General features: G+C 43.7%; 1 protein-coding gene across 18 annotated transcripts in view; it reads left to right on the plus strand.

Annotated features, from left to right (window-relative positions):
• The first annotated feature begins 3,326 nt into the window (after positions 1-3,326).
• EIF4G3 (eukaryotic translation initiation factor 4 gamma 3) overlaps positions 3,327-17,191 on the plus strand; it is a 101,762-nt gene continuing 87,897 nt past the window's right edge. For all 18 annotated transcript variants that reach the window (XM_075605878.1, XM_075605880.1, XM_075605879.1 and 15 more), the window contains exon 1: positions 3,327-4,146. In XM_075605878.1, the coding sequence (XP_075461993.1) occupies positions 3,965-4,146 (182 nt within the window). In that variant the 5' untranslated portion in view covers positions 3,327-3,964. The remainder of the gene's footprint in view (positions 4,147-17,191) is intronic.

Here is a 17,191-nt window from a genome sequence, read left to right on the forward strand (position 1 = left end):
CCTATACTGTATTCAGGGTACCTGGGCATTACTTGGGATGGGTCTCTTTAATCTAAGGACCCTGTGTAGAGTGTGGGGATATACATTAACCCCATATGCCCCGTGTAGGTTGTGGGTATTCATTAACCCTTAATACGGTGATATGGCCCTCTTATTCCTAGTAGGGCGCATATAGACAGTTTATACGTCTTCACAGGACTGCAGTATGACACTATACGCTTTAACTTAAAATTCAATCCCTACAACTCTCTCCACCTTATCCCTGGTGAGAGAGTTACGGAACCCCTCACTGGGTCCTGGGATTCGGGCATATCCCTGGACCTGGAATGTAAACCAGTTCCCTGCCGTTCGTACTGCTCTGGTTTGTGCTGAAGAAGGGTGATTTGGCGGTGAGATGCAAACTGCATTCAAGGGGGGATTTTATCCGGTGGTCGGTGTTCCTCATGTCTCGGGTAACCCGCAACATGGGCCCCCTTCTACCCAAACACACCTTGACAACATTTTCCCGTAAAATCATACCTGACGCTCACTCCTGGCGCATCCCTGGTGGTTGGCACTCCAGGAACAGTAAAACCACATACATCTTTATTATACAAGCAGTAATATACCACAATTGGGTTGAAGAGCTGACATTCACAATTCCTCAATATAGCTCAGGGGCACCCAACTGGGCATAATACCTTTATTTATGGCGTTGGTACCCATTCACCGTCACAGTGATGTAACTACTGCCCGGGATGCCCAGGCACATGCTGGGAGCCTCAGCTCGAGCGAGGGGCCAGAAGGGAGTCGGGACCCTTCTTCCGGACTTGAGATAAACCCCTCCCCCCCCTAGCGGTTACAGAGGCCCCTCGCTCTTCCCCACAGCAATTAAACTGATTTGCCAGGGGAAAGCGGGGCCTCTGTAAGACAGCAGCCCTCCGTCGACATCGCAGTGCCAAGTGACGCTATGACGTCATGTGACACAGCAATGTCACATGGCGACACATTGCCATGACAACGCATTGTCACGTGACTCAGCGATGTCATGTGACACAGCGATGTCACATGGTTACACGTTGGCATGACAACGCATTGTCACATGACACAGCGACGTCATGACGTCGCAGGACGAAGGCCGGCAGGTAGGTGAACTGCCCAATGGCTCCTTACACTGAAGTTATGCCATTGAGCAGAACCGTTATTTTCAGTTTGGGTTCCTGAAATATAGCTTTAGGTTTCGGTATAAAACCCCCAGGAATGTGGCGAGGTGGATCATCCAATAGGAAGCCGCAACAGCGGTTTGATTTTCCCCGGCATGGGAGGAGACCATAAAACATACGCTCTCAGGAACCCCAGGAGCTGCGTCACATCATAGTGACTGGGGGCCATTGTGTCAATGTCTGGTTGCTACTAGTTTATCTGATACACACAAAAACAAGACTTGCTTTGTCCCCAAAGCTCTTGTACAACTATGTGAATGTGAAAAAGCTGGGGCACTAACGTGAAATATCTCAAACAATGGAAATAGTATGTAGCCCTGATAGGTTTGGGGCTATAGGTCTGTCCTCCACCTGGCAAATAATTCCTAGTAAGGGTAGGTTTGCCAGGAGTAATCTTGGGTTTAACCCACACATTATCTTCTCTGACTCACTGCACTGCAATCAGGCCTTGTGTCCAATTAGAAGCACAGGGGTGGTTCCTACTGGATCTGTACTTAATGCACTGTACTTTCTGTATTTAGTCAGTTGTCTCTACATACAGGTTTACCTTAACCAAGCTGTCAGGGCTCTGGCAGTTTGAGGCCCTCCCTTAGGGGAGAGGAGGGAAACCGTTTCCTCTTATTCCACCAGGGGATAAATGAAGAGCTGGGACCGCTCCTGGTGGCCAGTGGCTGGGAGTGAGGTCCAGGGAACTCCTGAGGGTGGACACTGTAGAGGGAGAGGGGGGTTGGCCCGGTATTAAAGGGGTTGCACCCCATATGGCCACCCCCTGACCTCACCAGGGAGGCACCAGTCCTAATTGGTTTTGATTGTGTTGATGTAAAAAGTGATATGATACATTGTGTGTTAACAGGCCATTGGAACTTTTTCCATACACATTTGGAGAGAATAAGCTCTATGTACATATACCTTTTCCAGTTCTATCTTCATACAGAGAAGAATTGCATTTCCAACAAGTATAGGACATTCGAGTGTTTTGTGGTTTATATATTGATTACGCTTAATCAAGGTTCAGGCTATACACACGTGTTTTATGTTATATTTTGTATTTTAATAAATGTGTATTTTATCATTTATATTCATGATTCATATGCTTTGTCATTAGGTATCTCGGTATAGCACTTGGGTCAGTAAGTATTAACATTTAATAGCCTTTCGATTTCATGCACCAGAGTTTTTCTTCCTTCCCATCTTGTGCAACTATGTCCATGAAGAACTATCACGTTGTTCCATGTAAGGCAGCAATACTACATCCCTCCCTTTTGTTTTCTTCTTATTTTAATACGTAAAGCATATCACAATGTATAATTCTACATTCTGACCTGAGCTGGCAATCGTTTGGTGCTCCTGTTATAAATCTGTCAAAATCCTGATTGTGTGCCTAACAAAATGGCCACCTTCTAACTTTGTGCTACAGTCTGTAAAATGCTGCCGCTGATATGTAACATTATATTACTATGTGTAACACATTATTGTTACAGCTTTCAGAGTAATAGCAGACTGTCTATTTGGAACACAGCAACAGATCTGTTTGTGATACTTTGTTGCCAAAGGGCAAAGCTCAAAAAGGTGTGTGTGAGAGGAAGTGAATATGACTTTATAAATGGTTGCTCAGATGATCAGTACATTAAAAAAATCATTAGAAATTGCATTAGAAGTTGAAAAAATATGCAGACAGTATTATCTAATACTACTTAACTGATTCACTTACATAAAATATATAGGATTTTTCACGTTTTGCTTTAAAGCCAAATAACCAACAAGACGCCTGCACATGGCTCTCACAAGTAGGGCCCTCATTACCTTGTGCATTCATTCCCCCCTCCCAACCCACCCACCACATTGTACCGCACTGCTGAATATGTTGGTGCTTTATAAATAAACAATGCTAATTATAGCATTGAATACATAGCAAATCAGCGGCAATCTGTTTTCCATCGGCAGGGGACAGCAAAGGACGCCTCAATCCCCTACCCGAGCCCTTCCGAAGTGTGCCGAACCTTTCCTCATGGCCACTCCCCCTTCCACCGACCCGAGCATCCCCGTCCCTGTCGTGACTCCGCCCACTTGCTCCGAAGCCCCTCCCATCCCCGACTACTTCCGAAGCTTTCCGAAGTTTCCCGAGCGGCCGTCCTGCCGGGCTGCTGGAGGCGGACGCAGCGCCATGTTGGATGCTCCGCTCGCCGAGTGAGGGAAAATCCACCGGCATCATCACGATTCCCCCTTACCGAAAGCGGCTCCCGTTACCCCGGGGAGGGGGGTAGCGATATTCCCCGCCGCTCACCCATAAGGATTTCCTCCCCTGAAATCTCTGTGGTTCCCGCCTCACCTCTTCGTGTATCCCCTTTCTCTCCCCCCCCCCCCTGGCTCCGGTCCTCACCCCCCGGCTCCGGTCCTCACACCCCTCTCCTCCGGTCCTCCCCACCCTCTCCGGTCCTCCCTACCCCTCCGGTCCTCATCTCTCCACCCCCCCTCCGGTCCTCATCTCTTCCCCCCCCTCCGGTCCTCATCTCTCCTCCCCCCCCCTCCGGTCCTCACCTCCCCCCCCCCCCTCCGGTCCTCACCTCCCCTTCCTCCGGTCCCCCCTCCCCCCCGGCTCCGGTCCTTCCCCCCTCCCCTCTCTGGTTGTCACGGAGACCAGTCGGCCCTGGCTGCCATCCCTAGCCCCCGCCGGCTCGGCCTGGTCTGGTGGTCCCGCTCTCCGGCTCCGTCTCTCCTCTCCCCGCTTCCTCCTGCCCGCACAGGGGGGGGCGCCCTCTGCCATGAGTTTACCGCAGAAACCGGCTCTGAAATCGGCCGCACCGACTGGAGCCGGGACCGGGGCGGCGGTGGTGGTGGTGGGGGGGCCTCCGAGTGCCGGGCCTCCTCCTCCGTCGTCCTCCTCCGCCGCTTCCATCATCGCCTCCTCTCACCCCGGCGTCAGGGCCCTGCAGCCGCCGCCACAGTATCCTTTCCGCGGGGGCTCACACACAAACACACAACGTGACACACAGCCGCAGCCTGAAACAACTGTGAGCTGTCACATACGTTTGCCACCCTTGAGCTGTCACCATGCATGCACCTGACACATGTCACATACACATTGTCACACTCAAGTGGGAGCTAACACACACACACACACACATATACACACACGCTGGCTGACACAACTGGTAGCTGTCTCACACACTGCACTCACAAAGCCTTCCATAAAACCCTAGCATGTGTGTATGTAAGTGTGTATGCAGTACACACCCGGGTGGTTAATGCATTCTACCTGTGCTATAACTTGTGTGGTTAAGTACACAGTAGTACAACCAGCTTTCTGCACACAATTAGTGCATTGTTACATTACTGCACAGTTGTATTGACACTGCCCTGCCACACCGTTTCAGTGTATTGCCACACACAACCCAGGGTCACTGAATAACCTTTGTGCAAACAGTGCCACTGACACCGCTATACTGCAATCCGTCTCATTTTGCTGCTCTGCTACATCAACTTTGCAACCTGTCACATCACATGAGATTGTCCTTAGACGCATACAACATTGTCACATGCTCTCACACAGACTCTACAAGGACATTGTCACAAGAACTTTACATCCTGTCCCAAGCTCTGACACTGTCATGGGAACTCTACCACCTGCAACAAACTTTGACACAGGAACATTGCAACCTATTTAGAGCTCAGACAGGGTCGTAAGCACTGACACCGCAACTATACAGCCTGTGACACAGCAACTCTACGTGTCATAACAGTGTCATTTGTTTACCACCACTGTGCAGATTCTCTATGATAATCCCTGCCAGTGCAACACTGTGATCCATAAATGTGCTATCTGGCACATCGACTGTGACAACATACGATAGTAATGCAAATCTACAACAGCACTGCTGTTAAAAGACGCAAGACTGCAATGCAGTCTGCCATAACATTGCAACACAAACTGCTGAGGGCAGGTGCACTCATACACAACCAAGCACAGCATCACTGCTACACACGATCACTTCATTTTGATTTAAAGTTATTATTTTTTTCTGGTGTAATAATTCCTGATTTGGCTTTGGGGTATCCCAATCAAAGCATTGTTTTATCCCCATAAAAGTAATTGGGGACAAAAAACTTTGCTTCTGTGACTTTTTTATGTTTGGCATTTTGCATTGGTTAAGAAATCTTGTTTAAAGGTAAGTTAGATCTATTTCCCCCCCACCCCCCTCAACCCTCGCTCATTACGGTCTGGGTGCATAATGTGTTTTTCTGCGTTGTGAATTTATGGGATATTGCTTTGTCACTAAAATCACTGGATAATGCATTCTCAGTCTCTAATAAGTTGTCTTTTTCGTGTTCGGCCTAATACATAATGCTGAGTCCATGGTGTTGGAGACCGCGCGGACGCGTCCGCACGGGGCGCGATCAGATTGGCTTAAGGCAGTGATCGCGCCCATAGACCATGCTGGCGAAGGCTGGAAATAATTTATTAATTGTGTGCTGACATTCACATTATTCTCAACTTTCCTGCTAGAGGAGCAAGCTAGCTAACAATAAGTGCTTAGCGGGCCCATCCAACAGCAATGGAGTTGGTTACACAGGGGTGGGCAACTCCAGACTTCAAGGGACACCAACGGATTGGATTTTCAGGATATCCCTGCTTCAGCACAAGCTGGCTCAATCACTGGCTCAGTTAAATATTTAGCCACTGATTGAGCCACCTGTGCTAAAGCAGAGATATCCAGCAAACCTGACCTGTTGGTTGTCCTACCCCTGAGTTAGTAGGTATGGAAGCTTATTCTCTTTTATATCAAGGACTTGGTGCAAAAATAGATCCTAACTTTTGCACTAATCTGCATGATATACATGATTATTGTTCAGATTATCTCAACAAATTCTGAGGCAGTGAAAATGTAAACATTTTTGGGGACCAATTGACCTGTTTCCACGTTATACACTTCCTGTAGATACATGAGGTTCTGTAATATCGGTCTCCCGTCATTTGTAGTGCCATGGCCCGTGTATTTAAGTGCTTTTATTGTCCAAGTACAAGCAGTAATATACTAATATAATTGGCACTGACTATAAAATGAAATCTAGACTTGGTCTTAAGGTATTTATCATTAGAGAAGAAAGGGCTAATAAGAGACCAACAACTCTTGGCCCAATCTAGAACATATAAATCGTTTTTATATGGTCACACGGAGCAAATTCTTTGTAGATTGTGATACATGTTAGGCGACCTGCACAAGATTTCTACATACTGTAGTAATAATTATAGTGCACTGATCTTATAAACTCATACTGATTTACGCTCCCTTTTTGTATTTCTTTTGCCAAATTTAATGCAAATTGGTACAGTAGATTTAAGAAAGTAACTCATAGAAAGTAGTAACTCTCCCCCTGTGTGTGTTAGTAAATTGTGATGATACTGTAGGGATGTACCACGCTAATGATGTTTATTTGGGCGGTAGGGTATTAGCTGTAGCAGTCATGTGAAGAGGAGAGAACCATATTGTTGACATGCTTGTAACAGTTTGTTAAGCTGTAGAACATTTAAACACGATTTGAAGTTTCTGCACATAATTTCCTGTTGCCTACATTTAACAGGACTTTCATGTCCACCACTAAGCATTTCAGACTGGCCTCTCGTGTTGATTGTAATAGATGAGACGATCTGTCATTGTCCTCCAGTGCCTATTTGTGTTCTGTCATGCAATGCTCCTATAAAGTCCCATTCCCACATATTGTGACATTTTAATATAGTGAGGGCACCATAACATCTACCACTGCGCTATGCTTTCTAAAACCAATTTTAATGGCTACAAGTTTTGCAGATTTAGGCCCAGGCTCTGAAAAGCACAAGAACAAATCCCACAGATTGTACTAGTATGGAATATTTGCAGCATAGACAAACTGAGGGAAACCTGCAGCAGCAGTTCCAAGTTTGCTCTGTGTTAATATAAATTGGGACTTATTTTGTCTTGGACTGTGTCAAGTATCTGGGGAAAAGGGAGTTCCTGCTGACCTACAACCCAGTGTGTGTTTGCAGCTCTGCTGTTCCATTGGAGAGCCACATAACATTACTAGAGGGTAAAATACCGTACATTGAAGTATGATTCAGCCTTTACCCATGCTGCGTCACTTATTTTGCTCAGCATACAATAAAACCTGCTTTGGAATAGATGTCTCGTTAATAAAATGTGACTTTGTGCAAAACTGGCAAATCCAGTAGCATATTTCTAGGAAATAATGTCAAATATTTTTAGTTGGCCTGTTAAATATGGCAGACATTGTTCACATTTTGGCAAATGCCTTGTAACTCAGTCCAAATAACTACAACTTTGAAATTCCTGCGGCATTATTACCACATCTAGGTGTAAACCCTTTACGTAACCCCTAATAAACATTTTACGTAACCCCTAATAAACATTTTATGTAGTGTATCTTCCATGAAGGTGTTGTTTTTTGCTTATTGGGGATATATTTTTAGTCTCATTATAAACACTGACATTTCCATATGTTATATAGATATTTGTGTTGAAGTGGAACTGGTACGTTTAGAATATATCACGTCTTTTTCACAGGCCACACCAATGTTAAATTCCTTTGTTTTTTTGGTTTGGTTTTTTTTTTTACATATTTCAGAATGTTTGCTAATTTCATGCTCAAAAGTTATGGTAGTAGAGAAATGCTTATTTAAAAGGGTGAAAAGTGTATAGGATTTTAAAGAACAATATACATGGCATTGACGTCCAACTCGTCATGCCGATTTTATATCTTCATTGGAATCCTCATGAGGATTAGTGACCAGCTTGAACACTTTTTTACATATGCTAAATAGAGAGGGATTTGCACACTTGTTTGAATGCAACTTTCCCCACTTGGAGCCGTTAAAGTGCGATCATCGGTTCACAGTTTTCATTCTGTTTTAGCTGACTAAATCCTTTGTGGACCCTGCTTTGCATGTGGTTATGGTTTAGAAGGCCGCCCTTGGCTGCTTCTTTCCACTTGCTGTGGATTTCATGCCTTTTTGGTTTTTTGAAAGCCGGAATATCCTGTAGATTGTGCCATCAATTCGAAACCCTTGTGAAAGCAGAAATGTTAACCCTTTAACTGACATGAACATTAACACGCAGCATGAGGTGCTGGTGAATACATTTTGCTGGAACTATACCATAAAGTGCATTGCTGGTTTGTTTCCACTTCCTCTGTGTTCAGGTCATTAATTGTAATCCATTTTGTGCCTGATGGGCTTGTAATGTGTTGATGGCTTCTCTGGCCGTTTAAAGGTGAAATATACTGTAGACCAGAAAGCAATAATTATCATATAAAAAGCATCTAATACTTTGGCAATAAAGCATTGTATGTATTTGGCAATAGCAGCATATGCAACTGAAATGTGAGTGGATTGTTGGGAGTGCTCCATTGTTAAAATAAACTACGTAAGAATCAATGTAAGTGGTACAAAAACGGTTTGTTATGTGACATTTAACACAATTGTGTGTCTGGCGTTGTACTACAGTCCCATGCGTGAGTTTTTGCGTAGCGTTGTTTAGTGGTTCAGCTTTAAATAGTGTAGTGCTCTGGCTTTTTTGTAATATATTTCCGATGAGATGAAGTATCCTCTGACGCTGCATCGTTTTGATATCTAAGAGGACAGGCTTTTTCTACTGTTGAACCAATAGGAGGTTAGTTAGGGTGAACTGCTACTTAAACAGAACTGTGACAGTGCTCTTTGCAAGCAATGGTTTGTACACCTAAGGCTACACTTATATTGCCGACGACGTCGGGCTGCGGTCGCTGGAAAAATCAAATAGAGATGACTTCCAGCAATCGCGACCAAGCCGTCGCGCTGCGCTTACTAGAAGCGCACGCAATGGCGGCAATGCATTTGTTTTGACGCAACGTTGCGTCGCCGTCACTACAAGAGCAGCCTTATACTTCTTATTTCAAGTGCTGTATGCTTCGCCATAGAAATGTTTATTCGCCTTACTCCATGTGAAGTGTGCATTTCTGCGACATTGGCACTTTGTAACGGAGTCTACCCAGAAGATGCAAGAATAAAACTAAGCTCCTGTTCATCATCAGAGATGGCCTAACTCCAGTCAAGCGCCACCAACAGCTCAGGTTTTAAGAATATCCCTGCTTCAGCACAGGTGGCTCAGTCAAAATGACTGAGCCACTGATTGAGTCACCTGTGCCAAAGCCAGGATATCCTTAAAATCTGGCCTGTTGGTGGCCCTTGAAGACTGGAGTTGGCCACTCCTGCTATACAGTAACAGCAAGACAAACAAATGTTTCATGAAGGAATGACATTATACTAGTACCTGTATTATGCAACTTGTGTAAATTACTACATTTATTTTATTGGATGCAGCAAGGATAAATTCAACTTGTTTTCTGTTTGTATATTACATAGACGCTGCAGCATTGTTGTTGCATAAGTCGCTGTGGTTAAGGCCTCAGATGTGGGATTGCACACTGTGTTTTGCTTGACTTTAGGCACACTGTTAGTGTCTTTTGGAAGGCACTTATTGTTCCAGTATTCATTTGAGTATACACTGGGAATCTTGTAAATATAATTCCTTTTGGAGCCTGAAGGGTGTATTGTCCTAGTAGAGGTTGTTTTTATGTGCTTATTAGCTGCTCTCTGTACTTGCTATGTAGTTCTTGCATGGATCACGCATTGAGCAGATTCAGCCTTCTTTCAGATAGGTAAAGGGGGAGGAATGTGCAAGGAAACCCAGACACCGGGAAAGCCCCCAGTGTAAACTTGTTAAAGCTGATGATTTAGCACATAACACCGCATGTGATTCAACAACAGTCAGTCTCCTTCCCTATTTCGGGTGTGAGCTCATGTGCACAGAAAGGGTGCTTCATTCTTTCAGTGCTGGGAAGGCCACCAATATAATATAGGCCTATTCAGCAGCAAGGGTCACCCCTCCACTTAAAGGGGCAGCTGCCCCTGTATGTGTGTATGTATATCTTTATTTATATAGTGCCCACAGTGTAGTCGCTGCTTTACAAAGAGACAATACAGTACATGGAATTAAAAATATGTGCAACACAGTCGGACAATAGGAAAGGAAATCCCTGCCCTGGAGAGCTTAAAATCTTAAGTAGTATGATGGGCGACTTGGAGACAGCAGGTGAGGGAATAAGTGCAGTAGATGACAGTGCTCGGCCACAATGGTAGGTAGGAGTGATTGTGTGGGACAGCAGCCATGAGTCCAGGCCATTGTGATGCTTCATTTAATAGATTCGTTTTAAGGTTTGTCTTGAGCGTGAGGAGCGAAGGAGCTTGGCATGTTGACCATATTACAGAGGAAGACGTGACACATGTTAGCCATGCTGAGAATGTTAATGGAAAGAAAAAGGAAGTCAAATGTCTACTAAGCAACATGCTTTGACAATTCGTTCTAAAACGGCTTCTGTGATAAGATACTTTGTATTCTGCATGGTAAACAAGTCAGTGCTTCCCATTTCACCCACTTTCAAGAGCAGTCATTTTTGTGGGAAACCGCACCCTTTTGAACTATTGGCAGAAGTGAGGTACCCTAGTGCCGTGACCATTGTGGCACTGTGATCAGTTGGGCAGCGATCAAGACTTTTGCAAAGTGTGTGTGTGTGTGTGTCTTGGATCAATACCACATGGTTACATGAAGTCAGGATGGCAATACTAGATATTAATAAATGTGGCTGCTATTCCTCCCATCAAAAGGATTGTTTCAGAATTTGTGAAACCACTTTCTACTTTTTGCTAGACCTAGAGTGGGAAAGCATGAGAGAACATTTCCATTATGTGAGAACTTTCTGTGCCTGCTTTGGAGAGAGGCAGAGGCTTGTGACATGTTTTTGAAAAGCCTGAACCTATATACTTTTTTTGTATATATTAAAAAATAAAAACAAATGGCAGAGGAGATGTGTTTATAATGGACAATTGTTCTCATGTCTGAGAACAATTCCAGTGCAGCATGCATAGTAGGGTTGCAGATTTCATTAGTGAATAAGTCTTTGGAACTGGATATGTATGAATTTACACAGTACTCGAGCAGAGGCTTAGAGAGACAATGTTATATCTGTGTATGTGTAATCATTGATGTTTTGAGGGTAGGATGCTGATGGTACCATTTTCTAACTGCTAGTGAATCATGCTTTTGTTTCCTTTCTTGATAGAATGTTTAATGCTATTAAAATGGTACTCCTTACTATTTCTAATATTACTTTATGATTGAATTAAAAATATAGTAATCCCATCTCGGGGTTAAGAAGGTTTCTGTTGAGGTGGTTGCCTGAATCACTTATTTTGTTACTAGGTTTTTGCATAAATCTGTTATGCCCTTTGGATGTTGTCCGTTTTATTTTTTCTGCATCACGTTTCTGAGTTTGAGCTGTCATATTGCCTCCTTCCTGCCATGGTGCATTAGTGCTATACTGTAGGTAGATTATGTTGCCTGTTTATTGCTAAAAGTGATGCTGTAGAATTTTGTCTCTGTGCCATGGAGATATCAGAAAGCCTTGGCTGCTGCCTGCTGCGTACTGAGGTGATTTAAGGCCAATACAGCAATAGGAAAACAACCTTTCTTTTTTCTTTTTGTGGGGAGGAGGGGGGTTAAGGAACCCTATAATTACATTGTAAAATTCTGCGGAACCCCAACCCTCTGTAATAATGTGTCTGAGATCAGATGCATTGTAAGGAACCCCATCCCCTCTCAAATTTGCAAATGACCTTAAAATTGCTTGGAACGTTTTTAGGGATGCCCGCGGAACCCAAGGGTTCCTAGGAACCCTGGTTGAAAAACACTAGTTTGGAAGAACCATCATGATGGGAAGCCATGAGTTTGTTTGTAACTAGGGTACTGTATATGTGGAGACTTGCTCTCTGCACAAATCAAAATAAAGTATAGTTGGCAGAACACTTTTGTTGTGATGTTGTAGAAATGTATTTTGCTAGGGAAAGGTGTGTTTTAGATTGAGCATTCGGGAACACTGTGCTCTATATTAAATTTTAGGCCCCTCCAGTTATTCAGGGCTTGGTTAGGGTCCCTCTAATCCCGGACCAGTCGGAGTTTTCCAGAAAACAAATGTGCTTGTAAAACAGTAAATACAATAATCAGTGAAGCTTGCTTACCCATGGTTTGTCGCCAATAGAATGAAATAATTTATGAAACTATCTAATATATTTTACTTCCAAAATTCTTTATACCGGTGGTGCTTAACTCTAGTCCTCCAGGGCCACCAACAGGTACGTTTTTAAGGATATCCCTGCTTCAACACAGGTGGCTCAATCATTGGCTCTGTCATTTGGATTGAGCCGGCTGTACAGAAGCCGGGATATCCTTCAAACCGGACCTAGTGGTGGCCCGTGAGCACTGGAGGCACCGTTGATTTATACCATTTAGTGTTACTTGATTTTTATTCTCTTGTTCCTTTATAAAAAATATATATTTCCCCCAAAGTTACAATATCTTAAATATCGGTAAGAAACAATGCAATGGTTTTTCATACACACAAAGTGCCCTACCTTCCCAGGACAAGAATAAGATGCTACTTGTGGCAAGAAAGGCATACTGACACTCACTCTGGTTTAAAGCCACAACATCTATATCTGAGCCAGTCCTGGATTTCCAGCATATCCTGAGGTTTTAGGCTCAGGAGTACTGAGACCCATGTGTGCTAATTTCCTTGATTACGGGCAGAATATGCAGCCCTACAAAAATCCATGTTCAAGACACCCTCTGACCAACTGAAGGGCCCTTCTGTGTCTTCTTTCTTTTTTTCCTGAACGAATTGCTTTAAGTTGACTGCATTGCTGTCCTGTGCCTCACTGTGCCATGAGCCAACACCTATCACCATATAGGATCATTATATACATTAAATGGATCACACTGCTATTCAGTAGGGAGCTCAAATTTGTCTTTCTCCTTACCACGCCACTTAAAAGCTTGCAATGCATTACTAGCAGCGAAGGGGTTTCATTTGGGATTCATGTTCTTAGTATGCAGTCAAAGGAATTGATGAAGGGACTTAACTGCCTTTGACAACACCTAGAAATGTGAACACTGGGCAGAATTCCCGCCACTGGTTGTGCACCTGACTGGCTGCAGCACAGAGAGCAGCTAGATGAAGCCCCCTGACACAATACAGAAATGTGTGTTTCTGTTGTAGTCCCACTATTCATCCAGAAAGTGCTGCTGTCACAAGCTGGATATTCCAAAAAGCAACCCGCTGCCCCATTTACAGTAGGGCCCGCTTCTCGGTGATCCGCCAATACGGCGGCACCGAGAAGGGGGACGGCCGAGTTGCGCATGCGCAGAAGGGGGGACTGCAAGTGTGCGCATGCGCAGGGTAGGTGACGCCGAGAATCACTGGTTCAGCTGTTTGGCAATTTTCGCTTTGCGGTGGCGCCATGGAACGGAACCCGCTGTAAGAACGGGGCCCTCCTATGTAGCAAAAGGCCAAGGCTCATTTAGGCCTATTTTTTTTATTCTTTCAAAGACTGCTTTATAAAGTTGAGCTTGTTGCTGTCGACGGGCACTGGAGAGTATAGGTGGGGTTTTTACATACCACAATAAAAGTCAGATATTCTCTTTTTAGTCTACAACAGTGGAATCAATGTACAGTAGGTACAGTAATCGCTGTCCTATCAACTAATTTCACATTCAGCACTTTGTTTCACAGCACAAGAGTTTAGAAGACCAATTTATAGGAAGAAAAGCCTCTAGAATATGGGGAGGAGGGGAGCAAGAAGCACATGGTTTTGTATTGATTGTTTCTCTGGCATTTGTTTGGAGTTTTTCAGACCTGCAGCTTCTTGTTCACTGTGTTCTCCATTCACAATATTTGCTGAGGATGCGTGAGGCAGTTTCAAGGCCTTATCTCCATTATACAGAGCTGTTTCCTGCCCTGACGAAGCGTTGGTTTTAATGCGAAACAGTTGTTGGCTGATGTCTGCCTGATCCCTGGTCTCCCCTCAGCAGTGGAAAGTACTGTTTTGAAGATTTTTTTTACATGGCACATGGAGGTTGATTTATATTTGTATCTGTGTATTTTTTTTTATGCTGCTGCAGTTTTTACTTTGGTATGCATAAAATGATTTTTTTGGGAACTGATGCACCCATCCTCTCTTGCTTTCCTCTTTGCACTTTAATATGGATTTATTTGATGGTTGGCGCACAGAAGAGCGGGATTTCCCGTTAAATAATTGGATACAATTTTTTTAATTTCATGGGCAGTTTTTGGTGCCCCAAAGCAGTGTGCTCTGGTTCTTCATTAAGATCTTGTTTTAAAGATGATATTACCGTAATAAGAAAGCAGCAGCCCCTTCTGCAAAATGGCGCCGAGATGTTGAGCGTCAGGCTGTTGAATAGAAAGATCATGTATCACGAGACTGTCCTGCAGTTATCCCAACTCGAGGCTTCGTGTTGCAGTTTGTGAGCTCTGTGAGCTATCCCGGGAAAATGGCATACATTTCTTTTTTTTTCATTTTGTTTGGACGTTTACCTCACATACTGCAGTCCATCCAAGTCAGATTGTGTACAGACATACCCCGGTTTAAGGACACTCACTTTAAGTACACTCGCGAGTAAGTACATATTGCCCAATAGGCAAACAGCAGCTCACGCATGCGCCTGTCAGCACGTCCTGAACAGCAATACCGTCTCCCTACCTGTACTGAAGCTGTGAGCAAGCGGAGAGAGCCTGTTACACATGCGTTATTTACATCAGTTATGCACATATAGGACGATTGCAGTACAGTACATGCATCGATAAGTGGGGGGAAAGGTGGTGCTTCACTTTAAGTACATTTTCGTTTTACATACATGCTCCGGTCCCATTGCGTATGTTAATGCGGGGTATGCATGTATTGTTTTTTTCCTGTTCAAATGCTGCGATATGCGCATGTCGGCACAGTACTGAGGGGTAACTGGTTTATATATGTGGCGGTTGGGGTGCTCAAGTCATTGATGTGTGGTTTTGTTTATGCCAGGTGTGCTTATAACTGTGCAGTTGAAGGGAGAAAATCTTTAATGACGGACAATCTGTGTTCAAGGGGTCATTTGCCTACCTTCTGGAAATAAGCGTGCAGTAGCAGTTTGAAGTTTAACTTTACAACGAATGGCATATCCAACGCTTTACAATGCAGCCCAGAAGGCTGTTTTTTGACACCGGAATGTGTTATCCATCCAACGCTCACCGCTACTGATTTAACATTTATTTATTTATTTTTATTTATCAAATATTTTACCAGGAAGTAATTAACATGGGACTCACTTTACAACACTTTCACTATCCAACGCTACTTCCAGAACGGATTCCGTTGGATAACCGAGGACTGCTTGTACTACCCATGTGATCGGAGGCCACTTTTTGCATGAAAATATGCACTAGTTTAACTTGACTAGGTGATCTGGAAACATTTGTAGCCGTTAAGAATACTAAATTGATAATCTGGCATTAAATGCATGCCAGATGTCATAGATCTTGAAAATAGACCAAGTTATAATGTTTCTCATTGCTTAGTAAATTATATTTGAAGACAGCTCCCCTATCTCAACTTTATCTCCGAGCCAAGACGGTGCTGTTTTCTCTGAAAGAGCAATAGGGTAAGAAAGGAAACAAATCCCACTGTTTGGCAGTGCAACTGCTGTTGCCTAATCACTGACATGGAGCGTGACTCAAGCTTGTTACTTGCTTTCATTTTCCCTGTCTGACCTTTTTGAAAAGTACAGAGACTAGAAGGAAATACTTTATTTCCTTCTGTACACAGGATGCAGGAGACTTTGCAATAAAATGCTGCTACATATGCAACCCCAATAAGGAGCAACCAACATTTGTACCATTTGCTTCATGTAAAGGCACTACAGTAAATATCAAGAATTACAGACTATACAATACACATTGTGATGTGTTGGAGCAGGGGTGGGCAACTCCAGTCCTCAAGTGCCACCAGCAGTTAAGGTTTTCAGGATATCCCTGCTTCTGCACAGGTGGCTCAAAGACTGCCGCTGATTGAGCCCATCTGTGCTGAAGCAGGGATATCCTGAAAACCGGACCTGTTGGTGGCCCTTGAGGACTGGAGTTGCCCACCCCTGTCTGAGGTTTGTTAGGGACTCGTTCCAAATTGATTGTGGTAATTCTAAAGTTTTTTTTTTTTATTATTATTTTTTAATAAAATCCTGAGTGTTCGTTATTGAACTTCTAAGTTGTTTTACTTTTTGACCAAAATTAAACTCCACAAGAAATTAATAATTTGTGAAAAACAAAACTTTGCTCGGGTTGAACCATTCAGAGTTGGGCAAATTTGAAGCAGAACTCCCTTTTGGGGTTTTCAGTAGCTCTCCGAAATGTGCCACTTAGCAAAGTATATACGGCAGTTACTATAAATGAAAAGCATTCTGCAACATCAAATCTTCTGGCATTTTTACTTACATTTAAAAAGGAGCAGTCGGGATTGCAACTTAAATGTCCTCTGAAGTTGAACATTGTTGGTTTTAGTTCCAGATTCACAGTTTAAGGTGCCAGTGTTTTGGCAAATGAAAATGTCCACCAAATCTTACGGGTCCAATAGGAAGCTGCAACATCTGGGGGATGACGTGGCTTCCTATTGGAGGACTGTGAAAATGTCCCAGGAAGTATCTAGTGAACCAGGGGGGTCCTGGAGCTAAACATATCTCCTGAGGACCTCTCTGGATTGAATGATCAATATTGAAATTCGTCAGACTTGCTGCTTTAAGATACATTGAACCCCCCAGCTGCCACAGGGTGCTGTACTAAGCCCCTGTAGCAGACAAATGGCTAATGGCTTTGCTAATGGAGCTTTTCAGGCTTTTGGAGCTAATTTACAAATATTATAGAATATGTATACAGTATGCTGTTTTCTCAGGGGACTTGGTGCATAGCGGAGGGATGAATACAGCATTGAATTTTACCAATACAGTGATGAAGGCTGATTTATAAATCTTTTAATTTTTCGCGACCACAACAAAGATTATTTCATCGCAAAAATAGAAACC

The sequence above is a fragment of the Ascaphus truei genome, chromosome 6 (genome assembly GCF_040206685.1).
Source record: "Ascaphus truei isolate aAscTru1 chromosome 6, aAscTru1.hap1, whole genome shotgun sequence".
NCBI classification, from domain to species: domain Eukaryota; kingdom Metazoa; phylum Chordata; class Amphibia; order Anura; family Ascaphidae; genus Ascaphus; species Ascaphus truei.